This window comes from Acanthamoeba castellanii (assembly GCF_000313135.1).
Source record: "Acanthamoeba castellanii str. Neff unplaced genomic scaffold scf7180000084763, whole genome shotgun sequence".
NCBI classification, from domain to species: Eukaryota; Discosea; order Longamoebia; family Acanthamoebidae; genus Acanthamoeba; species Acanthamoeba castellanii.
The window spans coordinates 154493-172577 of NW_004457323.1; the positions used below are offsets into that span (position 1 = coordinate 154493).

An 18085-nucleotide genomic window follows, 5' to 3' on the forward strand; every position below is an offset into this window, starting at 1 on the left:
ACAGTCATCCACCCAAACACCACGCTGGTGCGCCACCAAGCGAGCAATACCATCAGCAACACAACACGACCAACGACACGACCAACAACTAACGACACACACACATCAGTGGGCGTTACAGTTGGGTACCAGGAATAGCCAACGGCGAGCGAGTGTCGGTAGTGCTCCTTGTGGAAGCGTGTGATGAGGACGTGGTAGAGTAGGAGAATCACCACGACCGAGAGAACGAGAAGGAGGAAAGAGAACTTGAAGTAGAAGATCGGCCCTGCCATGCGCGGTAAAGAAGAAGTCATCCATCATCATCATAGTCATTGGCCTTTCGTACAAGGCAAAGCATACAATGTTTGAGAGTAGTACCGTGGGTGACCTCGACTAAGCGGCAGGTCCACAGGGAAGACATGTTGAAGGCCAAGTGGAGAAGGTTGACATGGCCTGTGCAGGTGGGAGCGGTAGTGAGTAAGATGGATGCTTGAGCAAAGGTGATGACGAAGGTTGCGTTTTGAGCAGTACTCAGGGAAGCGGTTACGGCTCGCCAGTAGTGGCCCTGCTCCACCACCTTCTCGTACGATAGACCTATGTCCTCATATCTGGGGGCGGGGCTAAATCAGAAATGATGACACGATTGTGAGAGTTTCATCCGCTGTACCGATTCCGCGCCAGTTGATCCAGAGCCAAGAGAGGCAGCATACGAAGACGATGGACGCAGTGGCAGGAGTCTCCAACACCTCGTAGATGAGCGGTGCGCCCATCCACGTCTCTTTTCAACTTGAACGCTGTGCACAAAAGAAACTGGCGGGAAACCAACCAATTAATTTACACAACCATTTGAGATCTGATGTGATGAGATCGAGATGGAGCGGCCAAATCCCTTCAGAGCGAGAGTGGCCTCAAGAATGTACAGGACAGAATGAATAGATAAAACCATTTTACTGAATGTCGAATCCCTCACTTCGCAGGCAAACCTTGTGGAGCTCGATGGGTTCCTGGCACTTCTCCTCGCCGAACTGGAAGATGCACTCGTCCCTCACCTTCTTCGTGTCCTTGCACACGCAGCAGATGCGCTTGCCGGCGGCATTCGTCGTCGGCGCAGCAGCAGCGGCAGGAGCGGCAGATGTGGAGGAAGTAGCGGTAGCAGAGCTCATGATTTTGTTTGAGTGTTTCCGCGATGGGGACTGTGTGGCGATGCGAAGGCCGGAAGAAATCGATCAATGCAAGATGGCGTCACGACAATTTCGTAATCTCCCGCTTCTGTTCTCTTGTCGCCGCAAGGGACAAGCATTTCCAGGTAAATACGTCGCATACCACGCATACTCCGATTTTAGGACAGCTTTTCTGCCGCAGAGTAAAAGAGAAAGAAAATACAAATTGAATCGCCAAGATGGAGATCGAATCTTCGGCCATTCCCGAGGCGGTCAAGGCCAACATCCATCCGGACTTCTGCTACTTGCGCATACGACTGTAATTCTAGAGGCACAACTTTGTTGACAATTATTCGTTTTTGGATTTTACTTTATTGAACATGATCGATGTTGCTACAGGGTGGTGCAGCAGCGTGAGGAGCGGCGGACAGGCCTCCACGAAGAGCCATTCCGCGCGGCCCTGCTCCAAGCCGTCACCAGCTTCTTCGGCCACGGCCTCGCCGGTACCACCCGCTACAGGCTACACGCAGCGCAGTCTCATTCCTCTACACGCCGCTCACGCCGCTCATACCGCACACGCACGCACGCAGGTGCTGGCCTGTGCGACCGGTTGGTCTTCGTCACATACAACCACCGCACCAACACCGGCATCGTCCGCGTGCCCGCCAGGTACAGGCCGACTGATGATAGCCACAGCCACACGACACACACACACGACACACACACGACACACTCGGCTCTCAGTCTCACCCTTGGCTTGGCTGACAGTGATCTGACTGCCCTGTGGGGAGCGCTCACCCTCACGTCTCGAGCTAATGGCGACTCTTGCCGATACGAAGTGCGTGCACACTGTGCGTCGTGTGCGTTGTGTGTGTCGTGTGTGTTGCGTGTGCGGTGCATGCATTTAATGGTAGGCTGGCGTGGTCCTGTAGGTGGAGCGCGCAACGCCATTCCTTCCCTCGCTGGGGGCCACCTCGCGGGAGTTCTTCGACGATTTTGCAGTTGAGCTGGGTCTGCGCCAGGCCACCACCGACGAAGCCAGTACCTAAACAAAACAAACGTAACAAACACAAACTAAACACAAACCATGAGCTCACGCAATGACCTGGCGTGATGTCGCCAACCTCAGCTTGGTCAGCACCCCGCAGGTACTTGCTTGCACTGTTGCTGGGTGCAGGGAGATGGAGGGTAAGGGATGTCGGATATGGCCCCGAGCGGGACCGTGTTGGATACGGCCATACTGCGCATAAAGCACCGCTTCCCATCCGAACAGCGAAGTTGTGGCGCCAGGCGGTGTTAGTACTGGGGTGGGCGACCACCCGGGAATCCACCGTGCCCGTATCCTTTTGGCATTTGCAGGCACACACCCCTCTCATCCTTTTTGCTTCGCTCTCGCCTCTCGACCTGTCACGTTTCGATCTCTTTTAGATTCTTATGGGCATTTCACGATCCAAACAACAACTGGGCAGTAGAACATACACCAAGCCGTCCTAGCTCAGTCGGTAGAGCGCATCTCCTTCAATGCAGTGTATCTTGCAACTCTAAGCCAGAAGGGGAATGAAACGCGAAGCCGTCCTAGCTCAGTCGGTAGAGCGCAAGACTCTTAATCTTGTGGTCGTGGGTTCGAGCCCCACGGTCGGCTATCTCTCTTTTTGTTCACAGCCAAGTAACAGTTGCCGGGCACGTGATGGATGGCCGCAGTCCTCTTTTACAGTCAGATCTTGGAAGCCGCGGTGTTGGGTCCTGAGGTGTTGGGGGGGGGGGCAGACGCAGTGTTGGCCAAAGATTTCTAAAATAAAATGATTGTAGTACCAGCTACGGTGATGTGTGAAGTGTACAGCGCGAACTACTCCTCGACGAAGAGGAGCCGCTTCTTGTTGCTGGCTGCGGGACCCTTGGCGGTGTGCAGGGACTTAAGCTCGATGGCGCCCTCGGCGATAACGGGCGAGCGCGAGGGAGAGAAGTAGTACGACGAGGCCGCCGGCGATGCGCCCTCCACGCGCGCTCGCTTCGACGGCGTCGTGTTGTTCGTCACCAACTGCACGTGCGTGAGTGTCGTGTGTCGTGTTGTGTTGTGTCGTGTGTCGTGTGCGTACCCGCAGCTTGGTCGGAGTGATGAACGACTTCAGGTCGCTGGCGTCGCCCGACTTGATGTTGGGACTGTTCTCCTTGTCCTCGTCATCGAATTTCCTGTGACGTCATCATCATTAGCCCTCGTGTGCCCTTTCGCGCGTGTGCGATTGTGTGCGGTCATGTATGTATCGTGTGGCGTGTGCGTGTGCGATCGTCGTGTGCGGTCGCGTACCTCTTGACGGACATGCGCTTGGGGCGGATCTTCTTGGGCCGACGGCTCGGGGTGTCCTTGACCGGACTCAGCGGCGACGCCGCGGGGCTCGTGAACGCGCCCGACGCCGACGACGAGATCAGCGACCGCAACGCCGACCGACCGCCTTTCGTCGCCGGCGACCGCCGCGACGGCGAGGACGACGAAGACGGCGACGACGACACGGCGGCGCTGATGCGTCGCTTGGCCGCCCGCGACGGCGACGACGACGAGGCGGCGAGGGGCGACGACGGCGAGCCGAGGGCGGTCGACCGGCGGAGCGGCGACGAGGCCTGGCGCGCGGGCGGCTGCCGGTGGCGCGGCCGCTGGCCATGCATGGCCGCCGGCATCGGTGTCTGCACGCCGCGCGCGACGGCCTGCGATGATTTTAGCTCCGACGTCGTCGTCGTCGCCAGCGCTGAAGCTTTTACCTCCGAAGCCGAGCGGTGGTGGTGTTGGCGGTGGAACTGGTGGGGCGGCATCAGGTGGGGCGCGGCGGGTCGGAGCTTGGCCGAGGCGGGGAACGGCGTCGTGGGCCGAAACCCAGCCGGCTGGGCCGGCTTCTGGTGGTGTCGCGCCGGCGTCGTGGCGGCGGCGGCCACGGCGGCCTCGGCCCCGGCGATGGCGGTGGTGGTCATGCGTCGCTTGGTGGGCGCGGTGAAGGGCGAGGCGAGAAAGGGGATCGCCGATGAAGAAGTCGACGACGCTGTGGAGGCGTTGTTGCGGGGCTGGAAGGGGGAGGAGAGGGAGATCTTGGAGCGAACGGGCGTCGGGAAGGCCGAGAACATGCGCTGGAACAGGGACGACGAGGGCGCGTCGCCGGCGGCGGCGGCGGTGGTGCGGAGCGGAGTGGAGGGGGCCATGCGCTGGGGCGTGGACGGGACGCCGCCGAGCGTTGCGCGGCGAGTGGGCGGAGGGGGAGCCGCGGCGGCGGCGGCCACCTTGGCGTGGGCCTGCTCCAGCAGGTCGTCGATGTCCAACGCCGCCGCACCTGCAAGACGTGCCACGTGACACGTCAGCAAAACCGCACACGCACACCGCACGCGCACGACCGCACACACGGTGTGGTGGAAGGGGGGGGGGCGAGCGCATACGTTGCATGACGGGGGCGGTGCGGAGCTTGTCGACGGGCACGTTGAGGAGGTAGGGCAGGATGCGTTCGATGCCCTGGCGGCTCAGCAGCTCCTCGGCGCAGCCCTCCAGTATGGCCAGCGCGAAGCGGAACAGAGCCGACGTCCTGCAGAGCCGGCCGCCCATCGGTCAGTCCCAGCCTCGAGGCCTCGAGCTGCCACCAGGCGGGGGCGGGAGGGGGCGGGAGGGGAGTAGATTACCCCTCGACAAAGACCATGTCGTAGATGGCGAGGACGAGCTCCCAGTTGGGCAGCTGGGTGTAGAGGGAGAGGAACCAGGGCGTCATGTACATGAGCACGTCGAGCCGGTGCCGGTCGAGGTGGGCCGCCAGCTCGGGCAGGTGCAGCGCCAGCACCTCGTGGAACAGGGCCGCGTCCTTGATCAGCCCCTCCATCCCCGGCTCGTAGTACCTCGACATCCTACATCGTGCGGTGCGCGTGTGCGGCGGGCGCGTGCGGTTAGCGTGTGCGGTTGGGTAATGACGACACACGCACGCCGCATACGCGCGCGCATACCCGTGGCCGTCGAGGATGATGGCGAGGAGCCAGAAGGCGAGCTCGTTGAGGGTCGACGTGCGGTCGTCCTCGGCGGCGAGCAGGTCGTCGTTGAAGAGGACCGCCATGAGGCCGCCCACCACCGGGGCCATGCCCTGGCAGTACCCCAGCGACGTGTTCAAGCACGAGTAGGCCTTCAGCACGTCGAACAGGTGGTCGCACCTGCCGCACACACCGCACACACCGCACACACAGCACACGCGTGTTAAGGCGCTGTGTGGGTCGTGTTGTGTCGTTGGTCGTATCATGTCGTGCGGTGAGCGTACTTGTCGGGAATGGCGGTGAAGATGGCGTTGTCGACGAGGGTGCGATCGAGGTCGAGCCTGATCTGTTCCACCGCCTTGCTCTCGTCCTTGTTCAACAGCAGCCTCTGACACACGACACACACAACACGCACCACCGCACACGCACACGCATCACCGCACACGCACGACCGACCACCGCACGCGCACACATGAGCGAAAACGCGGACGTTGGGTGCGTGGGGAGGGAGTGTGTGGTGGTACCGCGTAGAGGGCGGGTTCGTTGGTGCGCTGCTGGGCGGCCCACGGGTGGGCGTAGCACAGGGCACGCCACAGCGACGCGCGGTACTTGGTTGGCACGCCGCCCATTACCATCCCTCGCAACTGCGTGTGTCACGACACGACACACACGACATACGACACACGCATTTTTTCAGCACACGACACGACACGACACGCGAAACACGACACGACACCACCGCACACGCACACACGCGCGAACCTTGGTCTTGGAGTGTACGGCGGTGGAGCTGTCGGTGGCGACGACCTGGCGCCATTTGGCCTCCTCGGCGGCCTCGCGGGCCTGCTGGGCCAGCTTGCGCTGGTCGGCCTCGGCGTAGAGCGAACGGAAGTCGTCGTGCTCCCCGGTCAGCTCCCGCTCTTGTTCGTCGTCGTCTTCGTCTTCTTCTTCTTGCTGTTCCTCTTTCTCACCATCTTCCTCTTCATCTCGTTCGTCATCGTGCTCGGTCTCTACGTGACGGTCGATTTGGTGATCGTCTTGATGATGCTCGCGCTCGTCGACAATATTAATATCTTCATCATCGTCTTCTTGAAGGAGGACTGCGGCAAACTCGGAATTGTAATAATTGGCTTCGAATGGGGTCTTCCTCTTGTTGACGTCATCGCCGACGCAGTTGGTAGATGGAGACGAGCCCGAGGATGAAGATGAAGCCGGCGAGGGCGAGGTGGATGAGGACGCCTTTCGTCCGCCAACCCTCCTTCGCTTCTTTTTCACTATACGGCGCGTGCTGATCTGTAGTTCATCCTCCTTTGCGGTCTCGTCTTCGAAATCGAGCCGGCGGCGTTTGAGATGGAGCGATCGAGCCGACATCTTGTGTGGCGAATATAAAAATAAAAAAATGCGCAAGTTTTACAAAAAATCACACACTACAACAAATCCTCCAAGGATGGTTGTGTGTGTGTAAAGATGATGACGATGGTGAGGCTGTGCGTGGAGTACACGAAACACTTGCGTTTGTGTGTGGTGTTGTTGGGGTTGCACAACGGTGGCCGTTACGAAAACCGCCAAAGGCCGATTGGCGCCAAGAATTGTTTGGGAATGTTAGGAATGTTGACTGGAATGCAGCTGTTGCCTGGCAAGCAGCGATCCCTGGAAATATATTGACCTTTTATGGATAAGACCTAAACAAGAGAAAGCTGCCTTATGTTGAGGGAGGCATCTGAAGCGTGTTTCATTTGCCGCTTCAGTTCACCAGAGCCTCTCAACCAAAACATACACAGACAGAAGCGGCCAGAGAGGAACTCGCCACAAGAGAAGAGGCTGAAGGCGCCCAGAGATTTGAGTTCCAGAGCAGAGCAGGTGGCCGTCGACGCTCATATAGAGATGGCCGCCTCCAGCGCCTCGGGCCACGGCTACCACCAGCTTCACTACTCGGTTGCCCATCCACAGCCCCATCACTTCTTCACCCGCCCTCGACGAGACACACCCTTCCCACAGAGGGGAAAGCCGCCAGCGCCCCAGTCTTCTTCTTCTCCATCACCGTCACCATCATCCTCGTCTTGGGGCTGCTCGTCGCCCCACAAGACTACCGCTCGCCTCTCCTCGACAGCCCCCGCGACCAACGGCTGGACCTCGACCGCGACCACCGCGACTACATCCCAACCGTACTGGGCTGTCAAAATCGAGAAAGAGGCCGAAGCTGATCGGGTTGAAGATGGTGAAGATGGTGAAGAGGAGGAGGAAGGCGATGATAAATTCTCTGGTGAAGAGGAAGAGGAAGACCGCTATAATGGAGGGGGCGGGAGTGATGTAGAGGAGGAAGATGAACGGGGAGAAGAAGGTGAAGTGATCGATTTGGCGTACGACATCGAAGACGACAAGATGGTGTGGTCCCACCAGAGCAGAAGCGATTCGGACGAGGAGGAGGACGTGGAAGAGTTCGAGGACGATGCCGAAGACCACGACAAAAGGGAAGGGTGCGGCCCTGGCAAGACCCCCAACCTCTGCAGCGGCGACGACGACCATGTACGTAGGGGCCGCGAGCGACTCCCCTTGGCTCGAGCGAGGAAGCGAGAGCGGGAGTAGCGAAGTACGAGCTGCGACCTCTACTCGCAGCGCCCAAGACAAAGATTGGGATGAGGGTGGGGGCTACGACGTGGGGGCCGACGACCAGGAGGTGAACGATGGTGACTCCTCTGACGAAGAAGAAGAGGAAGAATGCACCACCACCGACCACTACTCGCAGTCTCAGCCGCCTCCCTCCTCGGCCCCGGCGGTCGACGTGCCTGCTCCAGCAGCTCCGGCAACAGCTCAGGAGGGGGACCTGAGCGGTGGCTACCCGATCGACTACCTGGGGCTGGCTGGCGAAGGCGACCAGGACGCTTTGGCGTTTGATTGTGACTTCCTCCTCGAGCTGCTTCGCGCCGAGGAGCTCAACAACGGCGAATGCGACATGGGGGTTGCAGCAGCGGCCCAGCAGCAGCAGCCTCTACACCAGCAACGCCATTCTCATCTTCAACAGCAGCATCAGCAGCACCCCGACCCGCCTCAGCGCCAGACCCACCACCACCACCACGGCTCCTCTACGTGGAGCCGACCCGACCAAGGCCAAGGCCGAGGCGAGGCCGACGGCAGCACCCTCAAGCAGCTCCTAGAGTCGTACAGGGGCCAGCAGCCCTACGCCCAGGCCCACACCCAGGCCCAGGCTCTACACGACGACCAGTCCCCCCAGGCCCAGGTCGAGGGGGCGAGCTGCGCTTCGGCCGTGGCGGGGGGCATGGTGAGCACGACCAAGACCCTGGCCCAGCTCTTCGGCCTGCCGCAGCCGCTCTACCTGTCAGCCTCCAACCCGAGTACCACGCTCAGCGCGCTGGAGGCGCTGAACCAGCACCGGCGGCGAAGCAAGACGCGCGAGGCCGCGGTCGTCCTGCCGCCCTCGCTCACCCCCTTCCTGTCGCAAATGACCGCCTACCTCACCCCCTCCATCGCCGACCCACAAGAAGGTGCTCATTCCATGCATTCCTCTGTTAGTCGTTGACAACGAAACATTGACATGTGATCTATGTCCAAAGCAGATGGTTCCACTGCAACTGGCGGGAGTCCTACCACGAAGCGAAAGAGCACCGTAACCTATGGTAATACAGCTTTCTTTCCTTCTTTCGTTGCTCGCATGTGGCTTTGGAGTGGCTGATGACGGCCAACTATGCATGGAATGCAGCGCCCCTACCACTCTTGCACGCGGAGGCCAAGAGAGCGAGGGCCGAAGCGAGCGACCACCTGGCGGCCCACCAGCGCAACCTGATGTATGGCGGACACCAGCTGCAGGAGGACGTGGCGTCGCACATGGAGGGCGAGACCGGCGGGGGTCACATCGACAGCCTGCTGACCTACCTCGACTCGCCGATGAGCATCTCCTTCGACGCCTCGTCCACGCCCTGCTCCACCCCCTCGTCGCCCTTCTCGCCCACCCACCAACCACAGCACCACCACCACCTGCACGACTCGCTCTTGCGCGGCCCAGCCACGGCCGATCCGCACAGGGTGGCGGGACAACCTCACAACCGCCCTCTGGTCGAATACGCCAGGGAGGCCCTGAGGACTTGCGGGACTGCTTCGACTTTGACTTCGACGATGACGACGGCCTCGCCGGCGCAGGCACAGCCGACCACGGACGCCGATGCGGACATCGACAGCGATTTCCTCGAGGAGGTGATGCAGTTCGCGACGCAGCTGGAGCAGGACCTCCTCTCCTGAGGCTTAGCACACACAACACAACACAACACACGCACCCACGCACACATACCTCTAAGTCTGCACCTCTTCCCCCCCACATCACCACCCTCAACCCTCAGCACATATTGTACCATGTAACATACAAACACAACACAGAAACCGGCACCATTGCGACTGGTTTTCCACCAAGAGACAAACCAAGAAGAACACAACAGAAGCGTTGATCGAAAAGTCACCCACGATCTTTATGGTGAATCAATTTTGACCACTCCGCAGCCACCTTGCACTGGCCCAATATGGTTCTTGCACCAATGGTCTTCTGCCTGGCTGCAACACCAAACCGCAGCGTTGCGCTTTTATGGTAAGATAACGCAAATCACATTTATGGTAAATCACTTTTGACCACTCCTCAGCCAACTTGCACTGGCCAATGAGGTTTTTGCACCAATGGTCTTCACCTGGCTTCAACAAAAACCGCAGCGTCGCGAAAGGCAACAACACAAAAAAAACCAACAACATGGCGTCGAAGGTGATTCTTATTACGGGCTGCAGCACTGGTGTGGGACTCGCCACTGCCACCTTGTTGGCCAGGAGCGGGCACGTCGTGTACGCCTCCATGCGCAACCTGGCCAAGAAGGACGAACTGCAGAAGGCCGCCGCTGAAGCTGGTGCCCTCCCCGAGAACCTTCACTTCACTCAGCTGGACGTGACCAAGGACGAGTCCGTCGCCTCAGCAGTCGGTACCACGCCATGCCTTGTCCCCAGATAGATATATCTATATATAGGCCTACGTCGCTTTATAGAAAGGGGGTGGGGATATGGTAGTGCCCAAGGCCTACCATAACTATGTTTGTTCAAAGAATAACAACATTACTTCATGGAGTATTTTCATCTTGTAATATGAGTATACTCATCACCACCCTCTCTTGCAGCCAAGGTGGTCGAGGAGCAGGGCAAGTTGGACGTGCTCATCAACAACGCCGGCTTCTCCGTGGCCGGGTCGGCCGACGACACGCCCCTCGCATCTGCCCAGAGCATGTTCGACACCAACCTGTGGGGCATCGCGCGCACCGTCAAGGCCGCGCTGCCCCACTTCCGGCGCCAGGCCGGCGGTCAGATCATCAACGTGTCGAGCGTGGGCGGCCTCGTCGGCTTCCCCTTCCAGGAGTACTACTGCGCGTCCAAGTGGGCCGTCGAGGGCTACACCGAGTCGCTCGCCATCTCCAACGCGCACCTCAACGTCAAGGTGTCGCTGGTGGAGCCGGGCGCGATCCGTACGCCGTTCTTCGCCAACGCGCAGAGCCACGTCGACTTCGCCGATCCGGGGGTGAAGGCCCTGTGGGACCGGTTCGTGGCGGGCATGGCGACGGCCAGCACCAACACGCAGCTCGCGCAGACGGCCGAGGAGGTGGCGGAGGTGATCAAGACCGTGGTCGACGCCGAGAAGCCGCACCTGCGCTACCAGTCCGGCGTCGCGTCGAAGGCCGTCGCCGCCGGCGTGCGGGTCGACCCGACGGGCGACGCCTCGGTGCAGGCCCAGGTGGCCCGCTTCTTTAAGAATTGAGTGGTTGGTTGATGCCTCATACCTATTATTAAAACAAAATGTATTGAAGAAGAAGCCTCCGCGCCCAGTAGCAGAGGGCACACTGTTGTTGTTGTTGTTGAGACTCCAGTCAGTCTTGCTCAAGAGGTTCTACAAAAAGCTAAGCTCAAGGTCGAGGGGGAAAGGGTACCAAAAATGAATTGCAGGCTCAGCTGGTCTCCTTCACGCACTTGTCGATGTTGTACACGTGGAAGCTGGCCTGAGGCGCGATGGAGGCGAGAAGTCTCCGCGTGATGCCCTCCTGCGATATGAGCGCTCCCTCTGCGCACAACAGGCACGTGATCGGTGAGAACACGTCACCGCACGCGAACAGGCAGGATCACTGCTCGGTGTGTGTGCGGTGGTGCGTGTGCTGGGTGGGGGAGCAGTACTCCGCTCGACGAGCACGCAGGCTTCGATTTCGGTCCACTGCCTCTCGTCGCCCACCAGACCCGTGAGGGCCGACTGGAGCGGGGGCAGGGACGGGTTGTAGGCCGCGTTTTCGATGTAGGACCCCCGGTACGTGCTTCCGTCCTTCAAGCGAAGCGCCACACCTGGCAGGTGGCCGCGACACAACACACGCAGAACTCGAGTTAATTAAGAAAATTATCGGCGATGGAAATAGGCGACGAAAAAGTGAAGCGCGTGGCTGTACCCGAGGGGCACTCGGTGTAGGGCGAGTAGGCGCGGCTGGCGGCCTTGACGGCGACCTCGACCAGCCGGGCCTCGGGCGCAGGGTCGGCGTGGGGCAGCTGCTGCAGGGTGGTGATGGCGTAGGAGGGGTGCTGAAGGAGCCGTATAGCGTTGCCCAGATCGTTGGGGCCGAAGCTGAAGGGCAGGAGCTGATCGAGCGAGAAGGTACCCTTGCCGGTAATGGCGATCTTGAGCTCCCCGACGTCGAGCTCGTTGATGAACTGGCGGCAGTGGCCGCACGGCGGCGCGTTGACGCTGAAGCAGACCATACCCTTCTCGTCGGCGTTGACCAGGCGCGCAATGAGGCACTGCTCGCCGTGGATCGAGTCGTTGAGGCTTAAGCCATCAAATTCGATGTTGCCGCCACAGTAGATGTGGCCGGCTTGGCTGAGGCCGACGGTACCGACGTAGAAGCTCGAGATGGGCGGTCGCGCGCGTCGAGCAGCCAATTTGAGTATCTCGTGCAGCAGGTCGAGGTGCGATTCGTACCCCATCTCCTGCATGATCGCCGCTACTCGCTTGGACTCAATGAAGAAAATATTCTCGGGCAGCAGCGCCGCCAGCTTCGGATCAATCACAACGCCATCTTGTTTCTGGGCAGTTGTGTTCTCACAGGCACAACACGGCGTAGCGGTGACTGCGTTGCTCTGGTCCTGGCGGTGCGACATGGGGGGACTACTTTTCTCTGGGGCGTTTCTCTTTGGCTTCGTGGTTTATCAGTCGACAAGTCGACAGATTGATCCCAAAGCAATCGCCATGAAGCCTCAGTTTTACAAGTTCACACAACACAGGGACTGTCAACTCAATTGTCCAACAAACTGATAGATAGAACAATCTTCAGACTTTCCACATCATGCCAACCACGGTACAAATTAAATAAATCGAAATGATAAAACGTCCTTTGTTGGGAGAGAAACAAAGTGTGGTGAAACAGAAGTGTAAGGGGGCGTAGCTCAGTGGTAGAGCAGGCGACTGCAGATCGTCAGGTCCCCGGTTCAAACCCGGGCGCCCCCTTCCTTTTTGGCCTGGTGCGAGTAAAAGAGATGAAATTTTTGTTGGCGGCCTGTCCCAAGCTTGCGGGCGGTTGCGAGTGAAAGAAATAACATTCTGGTTGACTCTACCGACTGAGCTAGGACGGCTTCACCAGAAAGATCTACGAGGACATGTCGTATGAGGCAATGTTTGTGTGTGGCTCAGCATTTTACTAAAAACACCATTTTTTCTCGATGGCAGTAGAACAGACCGCGAAGCCGTCCTAGCTCAGTCGGTAGAGCGCAAGACTCTTAATCTTGTGGTCGTGGGTTCGAGCCCCACGGTCGGCTACCTCCCTTTTGTTAACCAATAACATTTTTTTGGTTACATGCTTGCTGGACCCAGTCAGATCTAGCTATCACTTTGGCTCGGCAAAGATGTTCGAGGGGTAAGGGACAGCGCGGACGGAGATTCTCCACTCACGGCCACTACAACCTCGAACGTGTACGGGACAGCAGACGAGGTGTGCGTGAGCAGCTCGGGCATGGCATCACCAAGTGCAGGGCGCGTGGGGTCGCACTAGGGCCAGCTCACTTGGTCAGGGGAGGTACAGCCTATTGGTTGGTGTTTTTGTTTTCGCCAAGTCCGAAAGTGGCGCACGCAAGATTACAACTCGAGCGCCAACGGCAGGAGTCGTCAGAGGTTGATCTCCTGGCCCAGGGGCCACTCGAGCTGGTACTTAAAGCGGAGCTGGACCTGCTTGCCGGCCTTAATGTCCACCTTCCACTTGACGTTGTTGGACGGCGTCAGCGTCACGCTCTTGTCCGCCTCCTGCGCGTGCCGTCAACCAACCCAACAAAGACGAAAAAGAAAGAAAGGAAACCAGAAGAAAGGGTGATGAGCAGAAAGAGTGGGGAAGGGGGGGGGTCAACGTACGGTGATGGTGGGCTTGAGCAGGCGGACTTTGATCTGGCCGTCGTTGGACTTGGGCAGCTGATCGAACACGGACACGTGCACGTCCGTCGCCTTCGTGTTCTTGATCGTGATCCTGTGCTTCACCGTCTGCGCACAGTGCAGACACACACGACACACGACACACGACACGCACGACACACGACACACACGACACACGACAGGTCAGGGGAAGGTCGTGTGCGACTCGACGCGCCGCGCGCTACAAACACAACACAGGCGCGCAAGGGGGGAGGGATGGGGCGTATGTAAGGTACCTTGAGGTTGGAGCGGCGGATGAGGCCCTGCTTGTCGTTGAAGAAGACGCCCGGCGGGTAGGTCACCTTGATCGCATCATCCGCGCCCAAGAAGATCGCAAACGACTCCGAAGGCGACACCGCCTACACAACACAACACACGACACACACGACACGCACGACACACACGACACACGGTGAGTTAGTTGCTGCGATGGAGGCCTGGCCAGGTGAGGCGGGAGGTACTTGAATGGAGGACTTGGCGACGAAGTTGCCGTCCATGAAGACGTTCATGTCGCCGGCGAGGAAGGCGTACTTGTCCGAGTCGTTGAGGATGCTCGCCTTCAGGTAGGCGTGCGTTGAGAGCTTCGGGAGCAGCACGTACGTGAACTTGGCCTTCAGCTGAATGATCTTGATCGTCACCTGCTCGCCGTGTTCGTGTCGTGTTGTTAGCCGTGTGTGCGTGTCGTGCGGTGTGTGCGGCATCGTGCGGTGGTAAAGTACCTTGTGGGGCTTGCTGTCGGACATGATGGTCGAGCGGCGAGGGATCTCGAAGCTGGTGCAGATGCTGCTCTCCTTGACCGAGCTCGTCATCACACCCACCTGCGACGCCGACGACGAGATTTCGTGATCTACACCGCACACGCCGCACACATGAGAAGTCGTGGAGGAACGCGGAAAGAACTCTGAAGGTCGGGGGACGAGGCGGACCATCGAGCGCCAAGGACTGGAAGTCGTATCGCTCGACCTCGGCCTGCTTGACCATCGCGTTCATCCAGGGCGCACTCCTGTGCGTCGAACGAGCGTGGTACTGCGGCTGCTGTTGGTGCGTGTGTCGTGTGTGTCGTGTGTGTCGTGTGCGATAGTATGATGAGCTTGTGCGGCGTTGGTCCACATTTGGGGGTGGTGAGGTACCTGGAAGCCCACAAACTTGGTCGGCAGGTCCGGCGGCGCGCCTCCCACCGACGGCTGCGCAGTCGAGAGCGCCAGCGGGGCCTATCTCACCGCACGACGCACGACGCACGACACACGACACACGACACACGACACACGACACACGACACACGACACACGACACACGACACACGACACACGACACACGAGGGTGAGTGAAGGAGAAATCGAGAGGGTGGCCGGTGGCGTGGAGGTGGCGCACGTCTTGCCAGTGGTCAAGGGAGTTGTTGGTGATGATGCCGTAGTAGGTGAGGTTGAGCCGCGAGTCGTTGCTCGTCACCCTTACGTCGTACGCCGCGTGCCACGACGCGTCCATCACCACATAAGCCAACGACAGGTCCACCTTTCCACATTTTCACGACACACACCGCACACGACGCACGACACACGACACAACATTAGTTTATGTCGACACCAGTGTGTGCGGTGGCGTGTGCGTACTTCGCCGAGGCCTTCGCTGCTGAGGAGGACGGTGACTTCGTGGACCTCCTCGACGTTGCCGGTGGTGAGGGAGCCCAGGGTGCGCGATACGCGCGTGTGCTGCTCCCGCAGCTCGCGGAGGGTGGCGTTGACCGCCGCCCGCCGCTCGTCGACGCTGGCCAGGCTCGACTGGTAGAAGCTCAGGAAGGCCGTCGCCTGGTCGAGCGCCTGCGGCGGGCACAGGTCGCCCGACGCGCTGCCGCCGGCCTCCGTCTTCCGCGGCTCCGCCAGCCCGCTCGCCCACTTGCCCATCCACTCGCTCTCTTTCTGCACACAACCACCAATCATCGACGTGAGTGTCGTGTCGTGCGTGCGGTGCGTGTCGTGTGTGCCGTGTGTGCCGTGTGTGCCGTGTGTCGTGAGCTGTACGGCGATGCGGGCGAGGCCCTCCTCTTGGCGCGCGATCTGCTCGGCGAGCTGGTCGAGCTCGCGCTGGAGGGTGCTGCGCTCGGAGCCGTCGTCCTTGGTCTTGGGCTCCCACTTGGTGTTGTAGGAGACCTCGAGGATCACGGCCTCGCCCTTGCCCCCCGACACCCGCACCGAGTTGCGGTCCACCTTCGACGACAGCCCCACCACCCGCACCTCCGTCGTTCCTGCACCAATCAATCAAAACAAAAAACAATCAAAAACGTAGAAAAATAAATAAAATAAAATAAGAGAACTATAAATTAAAAAAATAAAAAATAAGATAATAAAAGAGGGGCACCTGCTTCGAGGTCGGTGAGGGCGACGAGGCGGGTGACTTCGGCGCGGTCGTTGTAGACGGTCACACCCTGGACTCGACACGAGGCGAGGGCCACGGTCTGCTTGTGGAGCTGTTCCGCGCCCGGCTCGTTGACCGACGCCGACGTACCGGTGTCCGCCCCTGCCAACTCCTCTTCGCCCACCAGCATGTCTTTGTCCGGCTTCTCCATCTTTTTATATCTTATCTCTTCCGGTGTTCTTTGTTTGTTTGTTGGTTTCGTTGTGTGGCTCTCTTCGTTCGTTGAAGCCGCCGAACTGAAAAGCGTCGTTTCGCCTGGAATGCAAACCCACATTCCAGAGAGACGTTACACATCAACGAAAAGGCCGTTGTTTCGAACAAAAAATGTTGTTTCGAACAAAAGGAGGCACGAGCGTGGAGCTCCAGGTCAAGTGCGTAGTCTGACGCCAGGAGTATGGTGGAGGCGCATCAGAAGATGGAGAATTCCGAGTTGTTCATTTGGGGATTCTCCAGCAGGTCCTGCTCGTGCACGATGTGCGTGATCTTGTTCAATGAGGTCTGGCGCCACACCACACCACGCAAAGATAAGTACATGGCGTGTGTGCGTGTGTGCGTGTGTGCGTGTGTGCGTGTGTGCGTGTGTGCGTGTGTGCGTGTGTGCGTGTGTGCGTGTGTGCGTGTCTACCTCTTGCAGTTCTCCGGCCATGAGCACTTCATCCAGGATCTGGTATGCCTGCACAGGACAAATGCATTTGCACATCAGAAGTCGTTCACGAAGGAAGGAGAGAAGAGGTCTTGTATACCTTATCGAAATTGAAGATGAGATCGAGCTCGCACACATTGCCGAAGTACTTGTCCATCGCCCTCACGAGCAAATGAATGGCCTGCCCGGGGCGACACCACACTCGACCTTCAGCGAATGTAAAAACATACCACACACACAACACAACACACAACACAACACACACCTCGAGAACAATGAGTTCGTTGTCGGCGGTGTCAACGCAGAACACGAAGAACAAGCTGGCGTATCTGTGTGAGGTAGCAAGGGAAGTGAGGTGAGAATGTGATGCATGACGTTCGTGGCACACACCCGCATGTGTTACCTCCTGTAGATGACGGTGAATTCCTTCCACTGAATGAAGTTACTGGTGTTGCGGCCACGACGCAAGATGGTCGTCTCCATCTCTCGCTTCACCCTTCGCCTCTCCTTCTGCAAAATGGTAGGAAACATAAGAATGAATAAATATATAAAAAATGCATAAAACAACATTTAAATAAGACAAAAACAAATCACAAGAATAAATACAATGAGGCTAACGAATTACGAAATAACAGTTGTGCGGGGAGCGTACGGAACCGTGAGGCGTGAACCATTTGTCGAGGCGGGTCTTGCCCTGCGCGTTCATCACGATCACCCAATGCAACTGCGAATGCGAAGTCAGCTGAGTTCTGCCCACAATCATCAATGCAATCAAAAAGCAATCCTACCGTCATAGCTTCCCGAGATGTTTGTTGCCTTGCAAGAGAGTCGCGTGATCTGCAAGATGGAAGCTGGATCTGATGAATGATCTGAACGCGCCGAGAGAAAAAGCACGAGCTCTTTTTTAAAAAGAGAAAAACAAAGAGAAAAAAGAGGCCACAAGATGAAGAGGAGTGCCGCATGCACATCTGCGCCTGGCGCCCAGGCCAGATTGCTGTTGCAGCGCCGGCAGCAGTGGTCAGTGCATAGAGCGCTGGCGTGCACTTCATCAATTCACGTAGGGCCGAATCCGGCTACATTTTCGGCATGGAATGCAGCGACCTTGCGGACGAGGCGCTACACGACAGCCTCCAGCGTGTCAGACGTTGCACGCATCATTGATGGCAGGAAGCTCGCTGACGAAATCGTACGACCTTGCCGCCCCATCCTTGAAATCGTGTAGCGCCTCGTACACATCTCAACTTGCCGGCACATTAGCTGGACGAAATCAGAGCCGAGATGAAGCAGAGCCCAGCGAAGCGACCACCACACTTGGTGATGGTCTGCGTTGCGCCCAACCACGCCATCAAAAGGTTCTGCGCACCACCCACGCGCTATGGGACGTGTGTTGTGCTGACCTACAACGTCCTCGCTTGTCACCACATGAAC

General features: G+C 58.7%; 8 protein-coding genes and 1 pseudogene across 8 annotated transcripts in view; 4 read left to right on the forward strand and 5 right to left on the reverse strand.

Moving 5' to 3' along the window:
• ACA1_239390 (uncharacterized protein) overlaps positions 1-138 on the forward strand; it is a gene marked incomplete at both ends in the record, with an annotated part of 674 nt that extends 536 nt beyond the window's left edge. Inside the window, one exon of the mRNA XM_004335298.1 lies at positions 133-138. Coding sequence (XP_004335346.1) covers positions 133-138 — 6 coding nt within the window. The remainder of the gene's footprint in view (positions 1-132) is intronic.
• Positions 139-926: 788 nt separating this feature from the next.
• On the reverse strand, positions 927-1142 carry ACA1_239500 (copper chaperone, putative; the record flags this gene model as incomplete). The annotated part of the gene is made up of 1 exon (XM_004335299.1): positions 927-1142. One exon carries the CDS (start codon positions 1140-1142, stop codon positions 927-929), a length of 216 nt encoding a protein of 71 aa, XP_004335347.1.
• A 236-nt stretch (positions 1143-1378) lies between these two features.
• On the forward strand, positions 1379-2188 carry ACA1_239510 (ribonuclease p protein subunit p14, putative; the record flags this gene model as incomplete). Its single annotated transcript, XM_004335300.1, has 5 exons — positions 1379-1458; positions 1539-1642; positions 1730-1808; positions 1908-1977; positions 2072-2188. 5 exons carry the CDS (start codon positions 1379-1381, stop codon positions 2186-2188), a joined length of 450 nt encoding a protein of 149 aa, XP_004335348.1.
• A 797-nt stretch (positions 2189-2985) lies between these two features.
• ACA1_239520 (TBC domain containing protein) lies at positions 2986-6500 on the reverse strand (the record flags this gene model as incomplete). The annotated part of the gene is made up of 11 exons (XM_004335301.1): positions 2986-3177; positions 3236-3329; positions 3445-3818; positions 3894-4190; positions 4227-4453; positions 4557-4699; positions 4794-5012; positions 5109-5309; positions 5414-5517; positions 5654-5773; positions 5892-6500. 11 exons carry the CDS (start codon positions 6498-6500, stop codon positions 2986-2988), a joined length of 2580 nt encoding a protein of 859 aa, XP_004335349.1.
• A 1011-nt stretch (positions 6501-7511) lies between these two features.
• ACA1_239530 lies at positions 7512-9383 on the forward strand (annotated as a pseudogene).
• A 595-nt stretch (positions 9384-9978) lies between these two features.
• ACA1_239540 (uncharacterized protein) lies at positions 9979-10926 on the forward strand (the record flags this gene model as incomplete). The annotated part of the gene is made up of 4 exons (XM_004335302.1): positions 9979-10102; positions 10295-10353; positions 10396-10488; positions 10528-10926. The coding sequence occupies 4 exons, from the start codon at positions 9979-9981 to the stop codon at positions 10924-10926; spliced, it is 675 nt and encodes a 224-aa protein (XP_004335350.1).
• Positions 10927-11113: 187 nt separating this feature from the next.
• Positions 11114-12305, reverse strand: ACA1_239550 (cytidine and deoxycytidylate deaminase zincbinding region subfamily protein; the record flags this gene model as incomplete). Its single annotated transcript, XM_004335303.1, has 3 exons — positions 11114-11226; positions 11337-11498; positions 11600-12305. The coding sequence occupies 3 exons, from the start codon at positions 12303-12305 to the stop codon at positions 11114-11116; spliced, it is 981 nt and encodes a 326-aa protein (XP_004335351.1).
• A 1000-nt stretch (positions 12306-13305) lies between these two features.
• ACA1_239560 (uncharacterized protein) lies at positions 13306-16165 on the reverse strand (the record flags this gene model as incomplete). Its single annotated transcript, XM_004335304.1, has 11 exons — positions 13306-13440; positions 13546-13671; positions 13839-13961; positions 14064-14240; positions 14322-14449; positions 14529-14634; positions 14733-14813; positions 14974-15114; positions 15213-15518; positions 15621-15844; positions 15958-16165. The coding sequence occupies 11 exons, from the start codon at positions 16163-16165 to the stop codon at positions 13306-13308; spliced, it is 1755 nt and encodes a 584-aa protein (XP_004335352.1).
• A 257-nt stretch (positions 16166-16422) lies between these two features.
• ACA1_239570 (clathrin assembly protein AP19, small subunit) lies at positions 16423-17363 on the reverse strand (the record flags this gene model as incomplete). Its single annotated transcript, XM_004335305.1, has 6 exons — positions 16423-16512; positions 16640-16687; positions 16758-16838; positions 16923-16986; positions 17061-17167; positions 17310-17363. 6 exons carry the CDS (start codon positions 17361-17363, stop codon positions 16423-16425), a joined length of 444 nt encoding a protein of 147 aa, XP_004335353.1.
• Positions 17364-18085: the final 722 nt, after the last annotated feature.